General features: G+C 41.0%; 1 protein-coding gene across 1 annotated transcript in view; it reads left to right on the top strand.

Moving 5' to 3' along the window:
• Positions 1-17,463, top strand: part of SCUBE1 (signal peptide, CUB domain and EGF like domain containing 1) — a 225,391-nt gene that overhangs the window by 170,182 nt on the left and 37,746 nt on the right. Inside the window, exon 10 of the mRNA XM_070755321.1 lies at positions 11,424-11,540. Within this exon, the coding sequence (XP_070611422.1) occupies positions 11,424-11,540 (117 nt within the window). The remainder of the gene's footprint in view (positions 1-11,423; positions 11,541-17,463) is intronic.

The raw sequence follows: 17,463 nt of genomic DNA on the forward strand, positions 1-17,463 counted from the left end.
AAGGCTGAAAATCAGCTGGCTAGTCCACGCATAGGCACTGGAGCTGACACAGGGCAAAGTTTCGCGTGCCCTCCGATATGGCTCCGCGTACCACCTTTATCACACATGCCATAGATTCGCCATCATGGGTGATTAAGAGTGGTAAAGACTAATTTAAGCCTAACAATTTTTTAAAATTCTTTTGAATAAAAGACGGGCTACAAGAATGATGGAAGGTCTTAAGCATAAAACGTATCAGGAAAGACTTAATGAACTCAATCGGTATAGTCTGGAGGACAGAAGGAAAAGGGGGGACATGATCGAAACATTTAAATATGTTAAAGTGAAGTGTTTTTAATAGGAAAGTGAACACAAGAACAAGGGGACACAATCTGAAGTTAGTTGGGGGAAAGATCAAAAGCAACGTGAGAAAATATTATTTGACTGAAAGAGTAGTAGATCCTTGGAACAAACTTCCAGCAGACGTGGTTGGTAAATCCACAGTAACTGAATTTAAACATGCCTGGGATAAACATATATCCATTGTAAGATAAAATACAGGAAATAGTATAAGGGCAGACTAGATGGACTATGAGGTCTTTTTCTGCCGTCATTCTTCTATGTTTCTATGAATAAGAGATGAGAAGCAGTTAACAATTCAGCAGAGACTCCACTAGAAAATCTTTCCAACTTTTATTTTTATCACTAGGCTATTGAATTATTCATCCTGGAACTTTCGATCAAAAATTATGATCTTCATTCTTCCAGGTGTATGTGAAAATGTTTTGGGAGAAAATATGTCTTTATGAAGGTGTAGAATTTGGTGGAAGAAGAATTACTGAACGTGCCTCTTTCACTTAGGTGGAAATGAGAATAGAATAGAATAGAATATAATTTTGTTGGCCAAGTGTGATTGGACACACAAGGAATTTGTCTTGGTGCAGATGCTCTCAGCGTACATAAAAGAAAAAGATACCGTACATTTGTCAAGAATCATGTGGTACAACACTTAACCATTGTCACAGGGGTCAAAGAAGCAATGAAGAAACAATCAATATTAATAAAAATCTTAGGATATAAGCAACAAGTTACAGTCATACAGTCCTAAATGGGAGGGAAAGGTTGATAGGAATGATGAGAAAAACTAGTAGAATAAAAGTGTAGATTTAGTAAAAAGTCTGACAGTGTTGAGGGAATTATTTGTTTACTAGAGTGATGGCGTTCGGAAAAAAACTGTTCTTGTGTCTAGTTGTCTTGGTGTGCAGTGCTCTGTAGCGATGATTTGAGGGTAGGAGTTGAAACAGTTTGTGTCCAGGATGTGAGGGGTCAGTAAATATTTTCCCCGCCCTCTTTTTGACTCGTGCAGTATACAGGTCCTCAATGGAAGGCAGGTTGGCAGCAATTGTTTTTTTCTGTAGTTCTGATTCTCCTCTGAAGTCTGTGTCAGTCTTGTTGGGTTGCAGAACCAAACCAGACAGTTATGGAGATGCAGATGACAGAATAGAGTAGAATGGAATGGAATGAAATATAATTATTTCATTGGCCAAGTGTGAATGGACACACAAGGAATTTGTCATTGGTGCATATGCTGTCAGTGTGCATAAAAGAAAAAGATACGTTTATCAAGAATCATGAGGAAAAAAATGATTGTCATAGGGTACAAATAAGCAGTCAAATAAGCAAATAAGACTGACAGGTGGTTGTAGTCTTCCCAAGCCAAGGAGGAGGGCATCCAGTGAGTACCCGTCAAAAGATTGCACAGGATGCTTTTATTTTATTATTTATTTATTTATTAGATTTGTATGCCGCCCCTCTCCGTAGACTCGGGGTGGCTCACAACACAATAAAACAGTTCATAACAAATCTAATAATTTACAATTTAAAATATTTTAAAAACCTCATTATTAAGCAGACATACATACAAACATACTATACATAAATTGTATAGGCCCGGGGGAGATATCTCAATTCCCCCATGCCTGACGACAAAGGTGGGTTTTGAGGAGTTTACGAAAGGCAAGGAGGGTGGGGGCAGTTCTAATCTCTGGGGGGAGCTGGCTCCAGAGAGTCGGTGCCGCCACAGAGAAGACTCTTCCCCTGGGGCCCGCCAACCGACATTGTTTAGTTGACGGGACCCGGAGAAGGCCCACTCTGTGGGACCTAATCGGTCGCTGGGATTCGTGCAGCAGAAGGCGATCTCTGAGATATTCTGGTCCGATGCCATGAAGGGCTTTATAGGTCATAACCAACACTTTGAATTGTGACTGGAAATTTACAAAAATAGGGGAGAAGTTTGCATCCAAACACAAAAACATATTGAAGACTCATTTTACTTAAACTCACACAAACCTTCTTTTTTTGAACAAAGGTTTTAGTGGCTGGATTTAGAGTACTCTACTAGTATCTCTACTAGCTGTCACCAACTAATGGTCCTTTGACCACTGGTGGTCTGCAAGAAAATGTTAGTGGTCCAAAGAAAAATTATTTGCATTTTTTATATTTTACTAAACCAGGGGTACTCAAACTACGGCCCCTGGGCCGGATACGTACAATGAACACTTGTGTTGTTGCAGAGAGTCTCTCCCCCTTCGGGGTCCTTTTCTGTGGGTCAGAGGGGGCAGAAATTCTCACTTGGGGTCTGCTTCAGCCTCCTGCTGTGGGGCTTTGGGTGAAGGCTGGAGGGAAGGGCCACTAGTGGTCGAGAGCTGGAGGACCTTGTTCCAGTGGGATTGTATCATGGCCTGAAACTTGCTGACCGCCTTAGCCCGCTGAGCCTCCAGGCGCCAATAGCTGGCCTTACACTCCTGCAGCTCTTCCCTCTGCTTGGAAAGTGTTGTGGTTAGCTCTGGCCCAGCTCCTGCCCCAAGGACTGTGGATGTGGGGGAGACATCCACATGCTGCAGGCCTGTTTTGCCCCTGGTGGAATCTGCTGATGAAAGCTCCTCTGACCAAGAAGACATGAGTGACAGGGAGGAGGAGAGTGGGACAGACAGCTCAGAAGGAGATCAATTATCTAGCTCCTCCTTGGATTCGGAACAAGAGTTAATGATACAGCCACGCATGCGGAGAGCGATGCATAGGCAACAACAACTGAGACATTATTATCAAAGAAAATGAGGCCACCTGTGGTTGGGTGGGGCTGCTGTAATTAGTGGGGCTGCTATAAATAGCAGCCTGTGGGTTTGGCCATTGTGGAGGATTATCTGATCGTTGTGTTTCGTGACTGCTTTTCTGACTTTGACCTTTTGTGTGCTGATTTTTCCCCGCTTTGAAACTAAACCAGAGCAAAGTGTGTTTCACTTTGTGAAAGAAGAAGGACTGTGAATTGCCTCACAGCTGCAAGCTAAGTATCACAGAACTGATAAGGGACTTGTACAAATTACCAGTTTGTTTGGAGACGAGTGCTCTTTGCTATACCAAAAGAGGGCTTAGTTTAAGTGAATTTTCATTATAAAGAACAATGGTTTGAATTTTCAAACGTGTGTGTGTCTGAAATTTGTACCTGTGAATTTTCGGGAGGATTCTAGCAGAGAGCCCAACAGAACAGAAAGCCTATGCTTGTAGTCCTCAGTGAGGTGCTTCTGCTGAGCCTCCTTCTTGTTGAGATATAATTTGAACTGAGCCATCTGTTTTGCCAACTCTTTCTGGTGTTAGCTTCAGTGATGTGCTTCTACTGGGAAATACTGGGAACGATTGAGGGCAAAAGAAGAAGGGGACAGCAGAAAATGAGGTGGCTGTATGGGGTCACTGAAGCAGTAGCAAGGGTGGTTTCCTACCGTTGAAGTCCAGTGTGCAGCTCCGGTAGTGGCCCACTGATTGCGCAATTTGATAGCTCCGGTACTATCTTTGCTGGTCCGAGCGCGCCACCATCTTTTTTGGGCGAGTATAGTGTATTCTATTTGGCGAGTACAGTGTATTTTTTTGTAGAGTATAGTGCAAGCAATTATTTCCCTCAAACATGGAACAGCAGCATAATCCATGTAGTTGCAATTAAATACCCCCAATTACATAGAAACATAGAAACATAGAAGTCTGACGGCAGAAAAAGACCTCATGGTCCATCTAGTCTGCCCTTATACTATTTTCTGTATTTTATCTTAGGATGGATATATGTTTATCCCAGGCATGTTTAAATTCAGTTACTGTGGATTTACCAACCACGTCTGCTGGAAGTTTGTTCCAAGGATCTACTACTCTTTCAGTCAAATAATATTTTCTCACGTTGCTTTTGATCTTTCCCCCAACTAACTTCAGATTGTGTCCCCTTGTTCTTGTGTTCACTTTCGTATTAAAAACACTTCCCTCCTGAACCTTATTTAACCCTTTAACATATTTAAATGCTTTGATCATGTCCCTCCTTTTCCTTCTGTCCTCCAGACTATACAGATTGAGTTCATGAAGTCTTTCCTGATAAGTTTTATGCTTAAGACCTTCCACCCTTCTTGTAGCCCGTCTTTGGACCTGTTCAATTTTGTCAATGTCTTTTTGTAGGTGAGGTCTCCAGAACTGAACACAGTATTCCAAATGTGGTCTCACCAGCATTCTATATAGCGGGATCATAATCTCCCTCTTCCTGCTTGTCTGAATAAATGCAAATTTCAAGTAGAAAAACAATCAATCAGAAAAGAGCTGGAAAGGACTTTGGAGGAGTCCAAAACCCCTGTCCAAGCATGAGACCCTATACCAGTGATGGCACGTGTACATACGTACACATGTATGTAAAAATATGGTCACCCATTTAAGCAACTCTGGATACTTACAAAAAAATATTTGAGCTTTGCCTCTTTTCACTAGAGCTGTAATCTTTTTATATTAGCTGCATACTATTTTTATTATAGCTGTATACTTTTTCTATTAGTGTACAGTACTGCTGTATACTTTTTATATATCGTCAGTTTCATTTTGCTCCAAATAAGTACAATTGCCCAACATTAGTCTAGGGATTTGTGTGTAGTGCATCCTCTCAACTTTTGCTTGCCAATTCTCAATAGGATGAAGAATTAGAGGATATACAGTGTTCCCTCGATTTCCGCGGGGGATGCGTTCCGAGACTGCCTGCGAAAGTCGAATTTCCGCAAAGTAGAGATGCGGAAGTAAATACACTATTTTTAGCTATGAACAGTATCACAAGCCTTCCCTTAACACTTTAAACCCCAAATTGCAATTTCCCATGCCCTTAGCAACCATTTAGATTATTACTCACCATGTTTATTTATTAAAGTTTATTAAAAAATATATTTATTAAAGGCAGACAAAAGTTTGGCGATGAGATATGATGTCATCGGGCGGGGAAAACTGTGGTATAGGGGAAAAACCAGTGTGAAGTGTTTTTTAATTAATATTTTTGAAAAACCGTGGTATAGACTTTTCGCGAAGTTTGAACCCGCGAAAATCGAGGGAACACTGTACTGAGACTTTTTACAGCCCAGTTCCTACATGAATCAAATAAACGGTTGAGATCAGAGGTTGGTTAAGAGAGTGAATCCTGGATAAATTCTAGAGTCCTTTCTTTATCTCATAATATGTTTCTTTTCTGTAGACTTAAGGTAAGGAAATACCTTTCTCTTTTCTACACAAGGTGCTGAATTCCACAACAGATTGGAGAGTCTAAAGAGAAAAATTGCAGAAAATGTAGCTTAACGACAGCCTAGCAGCAGGTTTTACTAAACCTCAAAGAAAACAGTTTATAAAGACATCTAAAGCCTAAAAGAAAGGGAAATAAAGCTGGGATTGCCTAGGAAAGAAGGATTATTTTATAGCACATAAAATGGTTCTAATTATTTTTAAATCATTCTTCTTTAATATTCTCTTTTTTATTATTATTAATTTTTAACAAGTTTAATATACACACAACATAAAACAGTGCATAGTGAAATGTGCCCACCACCCCGACACATACACACACATACCCCACCACCAATCGGGGGTGTTTCTTATATAATCCACTTTGACCCAAGAGCAATATATTTATTTACATATTATAGAGTGATTCCAATTTATTTCTTGTAGCTTGGTCTTCTTGTAGCTTCTTTAATATTCTCAGGATCATAAGAATATAAGTACACTAGGGCAGTGTTTTTCAACCAGTGTGCCGCGAGATATGGTCAGGTGTGCCGCGAAGCTCAGAGAGAGAAAGAAAACAAGAGAGAGAGAAAGCAAGAGAGAGAGAAAGAAAGAAAGCAAGAGAGAGAAAGAGTGAACGAGCGAGAGAGAAAGAACAAGAGAGAGAGAAAGCAAAAGAAAGAGAACAAGAAAAAGAAAGCAAGAGAGAATGAGAGAGCAAGAGAGAGAGAGAAAGAAAAAGAGGGAGGGAAGGAGAGAGTGAAAGACATAGAGGGAGGTAGGGAGGGAGAGAGAAAGAGAGCAAAAAAGAGAGGAAGGAAGGAAGAGAAAGAAAGAGGGATGGAGAGAGAGAGAGAAAGAAAGAGAAAGAAAGAGGGAGGGAGGGAGAGACAAATAGAGCGAAAGGGAGGAAGAGAGAGAGAGAATTTTTTTTGTCCAAACTTTTTTTAGCAGCCCCCCCCCACCCGCTCAATGTGCCCCAGGGTTTCGTAAATGTAAAAAATGTGCCGTGGCTCAAGAAAGGTTGAAAATCACTGCACTAGGGCATACTATGTGTTCTGTCTGGGTGCCCCCAGACTTCAACACCAACTGGAAAAAACAGCCAGACACGCTGGTAAAAGCAAAAGCACTTTATAGTTTGAAAAATAAACACAGAGAAAAACCTGTTCTTCCCAACAGGCAGGCTATGAGACTTCACAGCAGAGTCCTGACGGCCAGACAATACAGCAGACTTCTTGCTGGCACACCCACCACTGTAGAGAATAAGACCCACACCTTTTCCCCCCAAGGTTTCAGTATTCAAAGTCACAAACCAGATTTCCAAGACGCCAAAGATCACAGCCAGGTCCCAGGACTCCCAAAGATAATACTCCACAAGCCAGGAAGGGTGGGTCTGCCTTTTCAGCCTTTCCAGAGAGCACCACACCCAAACCCAGCTGTTGCCTCTTTAGTGCTGAAAGTACCTGGCTAATTGTCCCCTTCGTTGTGTTGCTCTTCTCTGCCGGAGATCGATGATTGCTTGTGCATTTTCATCTAAGGAATCCAGGCTGCTTGCTGGGGAGAGCTCCCCCTCGGGGGACTCTGGCTGTCCTCCCTCTCCCTCAGTCTGAGATTCCTCCTCCCCGTCTGCCTGAACCTCCTGTTCCTCATCCTCCCCCTTTGAGCAGGAAGCCGGCAGAGGATCAGCCGTTCCCTGAGGGGCCTCAGACGGAATCACAACACTATGTAAACACCAAAACCAAATAGAACAAGATAATTTGGGGGGGGATATAATTTTAATCCTCAAATGCCCTTATTTCAGACACGCATTAATCCTTTCCTCCCATCCTCTGTGTTGTGTAAAAAGGACTGAGAGGGATGACCTTCAAGATCAGAAAAAAGTCCTAGAGTAGCTCCCCAAAAATGAGCCTCTCTAGGAACTCCCTTTGGCTTCCCATGGTCCAGCAGAAATATGGGAATCGGATGGGGTAGGAAAGGTGAAGGAAGGGCCGCCCAGAAAGTAATGCATCACATTTTTTTCAACAATTATTTATTGAACACAGTGAAACTTACACATAAGAAAGAATGATGTTTTTTCTACAGTCCCTATTTTTCCACGTAATCTCCGTCCTGTTTTTTGGCCTTCCTCCAGTGAGACACAAGGGTGTGTATGCCCTGTTGATACCACTCTTTGTTCTGATCACAAAGTGATTGTCATAGGGTTCAAGTAAGCAGTCTGCAAACAATCAAACATCAGACTATCTTTCAATGCACCTGACATTTTGGGGTAGAAGGTGGGGCAGGTAGTTAGCCAGTGATACAGATCTGGTTGGAGTGATTAACAGAGGTAGGTAAATCCAGGGACTTCCATCACCACCACCACTATATTTAGGGAAAGTCATCTAAAGATTAGCACATTTAAGCATAATGAGAAAAAAAAGTATCAATAAATCATTTCCCACTCCCCTATTTTCTTCAATCTGAGGATTACAAAATAGAGGCTTGGAAGTTATGAGCCACCACCGTCCTTAAGTTTCCCTTGTATGCCTTCATCTATTTTTTAAATTGGTTTTTCATTTTTAGAACATCATAATATTTTTACACAGATCCATGCCCATTTTCTTACATTGTGTCTACATTAATAATAGAAACATAGAAGTCTGACGGCAGAAAAAGACCTCATGGTCCATCTAGTCTGCCCTTATACTATTTCCTGTATTTTATCTTACAATGGATATATGTTTATCCCAGGCATGTTTAAATTCAGTTACTGTGGATTTATCTACCACGTCTGCTGGAAGTTTGTTCCAAGGATCTACTACTCTTTCAGTAAAATAATATTTTTTCATGTTGCTTTTGATCTTTCCCCCAACTAACTTCAGATTGTGTCCCCTTGTTCTTGTGTTCACTTTCCTATTAAAAACACTTCCCTCCTGAAGCTTATTTAGCCCTTTAACATATTTAAATGTTTTGATCATGTCCCCCCTTTTTCTTCTGTCCTCCAGACTATACAGATTGAGTTCATTAAGTCTTTCCTGATGCGTTTTATGCTTAAGACCTTCCACCATTCTTGTAGCCCGTCTTTGGACCCGTTCAATTTTGTCAATATCTTTTTGTAGGTGAGGTCTCCAGAACTGAACACAGTATTCCAAATGTGGTCTCACCATAATATACATTTTATCCTATATTTACATATTTGTTGTTATTATTATTTTTTCAGTCATTTCACATTGTTTCACAGTCCTTTCTTTTTTTCCTAATCCAGTCATACCATTTGTTTCATGGTTCATAGTATTCAGAATTATCTAGGTCTTTATGTTACATTGTCAGCCTGTCCATTTCTGCACACCTATATATCTTATCTATAAGTGCGTTTTCTGGTGGGGTTGAATCATTTTTCCAATATTGTGCATAGGCAGCTGTCCTTGCAGCTGTTATAATATGTATTATTATTTGATTTTCTTGGGATTATTATTATTATTATTATTATTATTATTATTTATTAGATTTGTGTGCTGCCCCTTTCCGTAGACTCGGGGCGGCTCACAACACAATAAAAACAGTTTATAACAAATCTAATAATTTACAATTTAAAATATTAAAAAAACCCATTATTAAGCAGACATACACACAAGCATACCATACATAAATTGTATAGGCCCGGGGGAGATATCTCAGTTCCCCCATGCCTGACGACAAAGGTGGGTTTTAAGGAGTTTGCAAAAGGCGAGGAGGATAGGGGCAGTTCTAATCTCTGGGGGGAGCTGGTTCCAGGGGTCGGGGCCACCACAGAGAAGGCTCTTCCCCTGGGGCCCGCCAACCGACATTGTTTAGTTGACGGGACCCGGAGAAGGCCCACTCTGTGGGACCTAATCGGTCGCTGGGATTCGTGCGGCAGAAGGCGGTCTCGGAGATATTCTGGTCCGATGCCATGAAGGGCTTTAAAGGTCATAACCAACACTTTGAATTGTGACCGGAAATTGATCGGCAACCAATGCAGACTGCAAAGTGTTGGTGTAACATGGGCATACCTAGGGAAGCCCATGACTGCTCTCGCAGCTGCATTCTGCACGATCTGAAGTTTCCGAACACTTTTCAAAGGTAGCCCCATGTAGAGAGCGTTACAGTAGTCGAACCTCGAGGTGATGAGGGCATGAGTGACTGTGAGTAGTGAGTCCCGGTCCAAATAGGGCCAAATAGGATATTGTTTCTTCATTATACCAAGTAGAAAAAATTCTGGGATGAATTCGATTTCTGTTTCTGTTATAACTTGTAGCCATTTGTATATAGTTTTCTAGTAGCCCTTCACTTAGGGGCACCTCCACCACATATGGAAGAAGGTGCCTAACTCTTTTTTACATTTCCAGCAATTCGAATTAGAATTTGAATATATTTTTGCCAATCTTGATGGGGCCAGATACCATCTGTAAAACAGTTTATAATAATTTTCTTTAAATGCAACTGATTTTTGTAATTTTACAATTTATGTTCCAAGTTCTTTCCCAGTCAGCTAGATGTATGTTGTGTCTTAATCTTCATCTATTTTTATAAACTTCAAATCAGAATCAAAGATTTATTTTTTTCATATTCCCAAATGGCACTTTCTTTGCTCAGAACATTTCAATGCAAATTGAAAAGTACAGTACCTGTCAAAGTGACGATGGAATCTTCCCAAAAAGGGGAACTGTGCATAGTAATATATCCAAACTATCTGTTGCTTTAAGTGTCTGAATGGGTGTCAAACATTTTGAGTATTTAGAAAAAGTACATTATATACAACTATAGACGCCTTAAACATGATCTAAGTATTGCCCACAAGATCATATGCTGCAACGTCCTGCCTGTCTGCAACTACTTCAGCTTCAACCACAACAACACAAGAGCACACAACAGATTTAAACTTAATTTTAACCGCTCCAAACTTGACTGTAAAAAATATGACTTCGGTAACTGAGTAGTCGAAGCGTGGAACTCATTACCGGACTCCATAGCGTCATCCCCAAACCCCCAACACTTTACCCTTAGATTATCTATGGTTGACCTATCCAGATTCCTAAGAGGTCAGTAAGGGGCGAGTACAAGTGCACTATAGTGCCTTCCGTCCCCTGTCCTATTGCTCTCCTATATCTCCTATACCTTTCTTCTATTCCTATATCTCTTCTTCTATTCCTTCATTGATATGTTCTATTACTATATCTTCTTTTCTATTCTTTCTTAGATATATTTTACTATGAGTATCTCCTCTATAACCTTCATCATGTATTTTACTATGTGTATATAGATATATACCCACTAAAACCCTTATTGGACAAAATAAATAAATAAAATAAATTTAAAAAATAAAAATAAACTATAAGCATCATGAATTTTTAAAAGTGTCACTATTAGGGAGGGCTATTTTCTTGTTAAACCATCAAAAAACCCACAAATTTAATGGAACTGAAATCCCAGAGTGGAAAGTTAATTTCTCGTGTGATACAAGATTCAGTGGTGACACCCTGTGGTCAAAACGAACACTACAGGCGAATATGACATTTCAACTCATATTTTAAACATCAGTTTGGTTCTCTTTTTATTTACTCAGCAGTAATTTTGGGAAGAAAAATACAGAAATGTATGTCATTTCATTTAGACAATTTGTTCCACGTGGAAGACACATAGAAAATTAAAGCTTGTATGTTTTGTTCATAGCTTGACAGCTGTTATTTATTTATTTATTTATTTATTTATTTATTTATTTATTTATTTAGATTTGTATGCCGCCCCTCTCCGCAGACTCGGGCTGTTAACCGGGCTATTAAGAAACGTGGATATTTTCAATATGTGTGTTGGTTAAATTTATTTTTTGATGGTTTATTTATTACTTCTTATACTCCTTTCTCTCTCCTATTTTTCAAATCAAGATATCGACGAATGTTCATTTGAAAGGACCTGTGACCATACCTGCATCAACTATCCCGGAAGTTTTGAATGCTTATGTCGCCACGGTTACACGTTATATGGAATGACACATTGTGGAGGTTGGAAGATTAGACACTTTTTATCTATTTATGCGTGAAATTCTTGCAACGTTGTCAAAATTGCATTAACCCGAGGGCAGATTTTGACGTAGGCGAAGAATCTTCCCTAAATATGCCCATGTCACACCAACACTCTGCAGTCTGCATTGGTTGCCGATCAGTTTCCGGTCACAATTCAAAGTGTTGGTTATGACCTATAAAGCCCTTCATGGCACCGGGCCAGGTTATCTCCGGGATCACCTTCTGCCGCACGAATTCCAGCGACTAATTAGGTCCCACAGAGTGGGCCTTCTCCGGGTACCGTCAACTAAACAATGTCGTTTGGCGGGGCCCAGGGGAAGAACCTTCTCTGTGGTGGCCCCGGCCCTCTGGAACCCCCCCCCCTGAGATTAGAATAGCCCCCACCCTTCTTGCTTTTCGTAAGCCTCTTAAAACCCACCTCTGCCGTCAGGCATGGGGGAACTGAGATATTCTTTCCCCCTAGGCTTCTACAATTTATGTATGGTACGTTTGTATGTATGATTGGTTTTAAAATAAGGTTTTTTAGCTGCTTTAGTATTGGATTGTCGCATGTTGTTTTTACCACTGTTGTTAGCCGCCCCGAGTCTACGGAGAGGGGCGGCATACAAATCCAATAAAATGAAAATGAAATGAAATCTTTAAAAGGTAAAGACGAAAAGAAAATCTAAGTGCAAAAATGAGGGGATGTTATTTGAATATGTAGATTTCTTAGCATTAGTTATTCCGCATTTTAATGATTGGTCATAAAGAAGATCATGTTCATGTCAATCAGGTGGGTTCCTTCCGGTTCAGACCGGTTCACCTGAACCAGTTGCAAGCCACTGATGAGGTCACAATGACGTCACGGAACTGTCGGTGCCAGTCCATGGATGCTGCAATCTTTGGGGGGGGGGGATTTTCCCCCCATGTTTTTTTCCTCCGCGCATTCACAAAGCCGAGTTTCTGGCACTGTGGATGCGTCGCCATCTTGTTTTGGAGTCTTTTTTTAATTTTTAATTTTTGACACTGTGCATGTCAATGCACAAAGCACACCCATGCCCAAGAGGCATGGCCACTCGGCACAAGAGGAAGCAAACCGGCAGCAAGATAAGATAGAATCCACCTCAATGTAAAGGGCTGTTAAAATTATTATTATTTTATTATTATTATTATTTATTAGATTTGTATGCCGCCCCTCTCCGAAGACTAGGGGCGGCTCACAACAGTAATAGAAGCAATATGACAGTGAGACAAATCTAATATTAAAATAACACATATGTAAAAACCCCAACAATTTAAAACCGTACAACGCATACATACCAAACATAAAATATAAAAGCCTGGGGGAGGATGTCTCAGTTCCCCCATGCCTGGCAATAAAGGTGGGTCTTGAGTAATTTGCGAAACACAAGGAGGGTGGGGGCCGTTCTAATCTCTGGGGGGAGTTGATTCCAGAGGGCTGGGGCTGCCACAGAGAAGGCTCTTCCCCTGGAGCCCACCAAACGACATTGTTTGGTCGATGGGACCCGGAGAAGGCCAACTCTGTGGGACCTAATCGGCCGCTGGGATTGGTGCGGTAGAAGGCGGTTCCGGATGTATTCTGGTCCAATGCCATGTAGGGCTTTAAAGGTAATTACCAACACTTTGAATTGTGACCGGAAACCAATCGGCAGCCAGTGCAGGCCACGGAGTGTTGCAGAAACATGGGCGAATCTAGGGATTGTCATGGCTGTGATTCAGATACAGCCAGAAAAGGTTGTTGTGAAGAGCAAAGTAACTCGTTAAGCAGCTCTGACTGTGTGGCTCCTAACCAAGATGCTTTTGGTTATAGTGGGTAGAGTTTCTATCTGCAAACCTACATGTACAGTGGTGCCTCTACTTAAGAACTTAATTCCTTCCGTGACCAGGTTTTTAAGTAGAAACGTTCTTAAGTAGAAGCCATTTTCCCCATAGGAATCAATGTAAAAGCAAATAATGCGTGCAAACCCATTAGGAAAGAAATAAAAGCTCGGAATTTGGGTGGGAGGAGGAGGAGGAAGAGGAAGAAGAGAAGGAGGACAGTTGCTGCCGAAGGAAGAAGGTGAGGTGAGGGGAATAAAAAAAATCCAAGGCTTAAAAAAAAAACCCAGGGACTCTGAGGCGGCGAGGAGGAGCACACGCCTCCAATACACCCAGCGCGAGGCTGCTTCCCATACACTGGCTGCTGCTGCTGCTACCTGCTTCCTTTTCCTTCCCATGCTGAAGGGCTCCCCTCTCCTCTTGCTTGCTTGCTTTGTAGCCGGCACTTTTCCTTCACTGTGGTGACTCCTTGGCTGCCCAGAGCGAAGGGAGCGTTTCTTTTCTCTGGGCGCTGGCAGAGGTTTATTCCCTGTCCAAGAGCCCAGAGAAAGGAAAATGCTTTGTTCACTCTGGACTGCCAAAGCCTCCTTAAGCGCCACCAAAAGGCTCCTCTGGCGGCCCAGATGGCCAGGATTAAAGGAAGAATGGCAGGAAACTAGCCAGGCCTTCGTGCCACTCTCAAATATTTATTTATTTTATTTATTTTGTCCAATACACAATGAGGGTTTTACTGGGTATATATCTATATACACATAGTAAAATACATGATGAAGGTTATAGAGGAGATACTCATAGTAAAATATATCTAAGAAAGAATAAGTGAAGATATAGGAATAAAATATATCAATGAAAGAATAGAAGAAGAGATATAGGAATAGAAGAAAGGTATAGGAGATATAGGAGAGCAATAGAACAGGGGACGGAAGGCACTCTAGTGCACTTGTACTCGCCCCTTAATATCTTGGGAAATTTTTCCGGGCTCCGGTTCTTAAGTAGAAAATGGTTCTTAAGTAGAGGCAAAGAAAATCTTGAACACCCGGTTCTTATCTAGAAAAGTTCTTAAGTGGAGGCGTTCTTAGGTAGAGGTACCACTGTACTCCAAAATACGTTTTCCTTTCGAAGGAAAGGCCCTGCATAGCTCTGGTAATCATCAATATGCATTTACTATTTTTATTAATCATTTTTTCCATAGGATATGTGTCACAATAATAATTGATTTTTTTTCTAGCAAAATCCAATCTTTTCTCTAGAATTATTTCTATTCTGTGAATAATTACATAATCCGTGCCCTGCCCAAACCTCAATTCAAATGGTCCCAAGATTAGTTGGTAGAGGAACCTAGAAAGGGAATAAAAATGGAAATGCCAATATGCCACACATTTATATGCAGGAAAGAGACACAGTACCATTGTCACATTAAGATAGATAGAGGACGGCCTTTATCTCATGATTTTCATCTAAAAAAGCTTGAGTTTTGGATGAAGAATTATTGGAGTTCACCAAAAAATTGAAAGGGGTTAACACTTTTTATTAAAAGGCATAAACTATCATGAACTGCAGGTCTCTTTTTTCTCTTTTTTCTCTTTTTTCTCTTTTTTCTCTTTTTTCTCTTTTTTCTCTTTTTTCTCTTTTTTCTCTTTTTTCTCTTTTTTCTCTTTTTTCCCTTTTTTCTCTTTTTTCTCTTTTTTTTCTTTTTTCTCTTTTTTCTCTTTTTTCTCTTTTTTCTCTTTTTTCTCTTTTTTCTCTTTTCTCTCTTTTTTCTCTTTTCTCTCTTTTCTCTCTTTTCTCTTTTTTCCCTTTTTTCCCTTTTCTCTCTTTTCTCTCTTTTCTCTCTTTTCTCTCTTTTCTCTCTTTCCTCTCTTTTCTCTCTTTTCTCTTTTTTCCTTTTTTCTCTTCTTTCTCTTCTTTCTCTTCTTTCTCTTCTTTCTCTTCTTTCTCTTCTTTCTCTTCTTTCTCTTCTTTCTCTTCTTTCTCTTCTTTCTCTTCTTTCTCTTCTTTCTCTTCTTTCTCTTTTAAATTAGAGCGGGGGGGAGGAAAGAATGGGAAAGCAGGATAGTTTTACAGATGCCGGTTACATGAGAGACAGAATTACAAGTGCGTTATCTGCTGCATGAATCCCAGCGGCTGGTTAGGTCCCACAGAGTTGGTCTTCTCCGGGTCCCGTCAACTAAACAATATCATTTGGCGGGACCCAGGGGGAGAGCCTTCTCTGTGGCGGCCCCAACCCTCTGGAACCAGCTCCCCCCAGAGATCAGAATTGCCCCTACCCTTCTTGCCTTTCGTAAATTCCTTAAAACACACCTTTGTCATCAGGCTTGGGGGAACTGAAACATCCCCCCCTTGCCTATGTAGTTTTGTGCATGTTATGACTGTGTGTATGTATTTTATATATTGGATTTTTTTCTTCTTAGACTTTTTAATGTAAAACTGTTATTTTAGATTTCAATTATTAGATTTGTTACCATGTATAGTTTTTTATGACTGTTGTGAGCCGCCCCGAGTCTACGGAGAGGGGCGGCATACAAATCTAAATAATAATAATAATAATAATAATAATAATAATAATAATAATAATAATAATAATAATAATAATAATTGTAATATGTTAAAACCCCATTGTGTCCAATTACTTACCGTATTTTTCAGAGTATAAAACACACTTACCCCCCCAAAGAGGGTGAAATTTTGTGTGTGTCTTATACACAGAAGGTAGCCCTGCTTGGGTAATGAAAGTGCGCATGGGTGCGCTATCATGCACATGTGCATGCCCACGTCCCTAATTCAATGCCCCTGTGTGCCGCAACGCCTTTCACGAGTGTGTGACACCCCCATGCTACCCTGCCCCCTGCACTTGCATTCACAATCCCCCCCACTCCCCCACTTCCATTGGGCTGAGTAGGTCCAGAGGCTTTCTTGGAGCCTGGGGTGGGTGAAAATGCCCTCGTCCATCCACCCACCCCCAGAGGCCAAAAATACCCTTCCAGAGTCTCCACATGAGTCAAAATCAACTGTCCAGCATGCACATGGACGCTGAAGTTGAGCTAGGACAGCCGTTCGCGTGCCGGCAAATATGGCTCCGCGTATCACCTGTGGCACCTGGGCCATAGGTTCACCCTCATGGGTCTAGTCCAGTAATGGTGAACCTATGACACAGGTGCCACATGTGGCATGCGGACCCATATCTACTGGCACGCGAGCCATTGTCCTAGCTCAGCTCCAACATAATAATTTATAATAATAATAATTTATCAGATTTGTATGCCGCCCCTCTCCGGGGACTCGGAGCAGCTCACAACGGAATACAATGTCACAAATCCAATATATTAAAAAACACATTAAAAACCCATTATTAAAACCATACCACTCAGTCATACCATACACAAATCTACCATAGCCTAGGGGCAACTCAGTTGCCCCATGCCTGGCAACATAGGTGGGTTTTAAGTAGCTTGCGAAAGGCAAGGAGGGTGGGGGAGGTTCTAATCTCCGGAGGGAGTTGATTCCAGAGGGCCGGGGCCGCCACAGAGAAGGCTCTTCCCCTGGGTCCCGCCAGACGACATTGTTTAGTCGACGGGACCCGGACAAGGCCGACTCTGTGGGACCTTATCGGTCGCTGGGATTCGTGCAGCAAAAGACGGTCCCGGAGGTATTCTGGCCCGATGCCATGTGGGGCTTTATAGGTCATTACCAACATGCATGTGTGTGCTGGCCAGCTGATCTTTAGCTCGCACAAAGGTTCTGGTAGGATTGATTGATTTATTGATTGATTGATTGATTGATTTTATTTATTTATTTATTTATTTATTTTATTTAATTTTTTTAAAAAATTGTTTGTTTATTTATTTATTATTTATTATTTACTTACTTACTTACTTACTTACTTACTTACTTACTTACTTACTTACTTACTTACTTACTTACTTATTTATTAGATTTGTATGCCGCCCCTCTCCATAGACTTGGGGCGGCTCACAGCATACAGTGAAACAATTCATAACAAATCTAATAAATTTAAAAAACTTTTAAAAACCCCATTATTAAAACAGACATACACACAAACATACCATACATAAATTGTATAGGC

This window comes from Erythrolamprus reginae, chromosome 6, assembly GCF_031021105.1.
Source record: "Erythrolamprus reginae isolate rEryReg1 chromosome 6, rEryReg1.hap1, whole genome shotgun sequence".
NCBI lineage: Eukaryota > Metazoa > Chordata > Lepidosauria > Squamata > Dipsadidae > Erythrolamprus > Erythrolamprus reginae.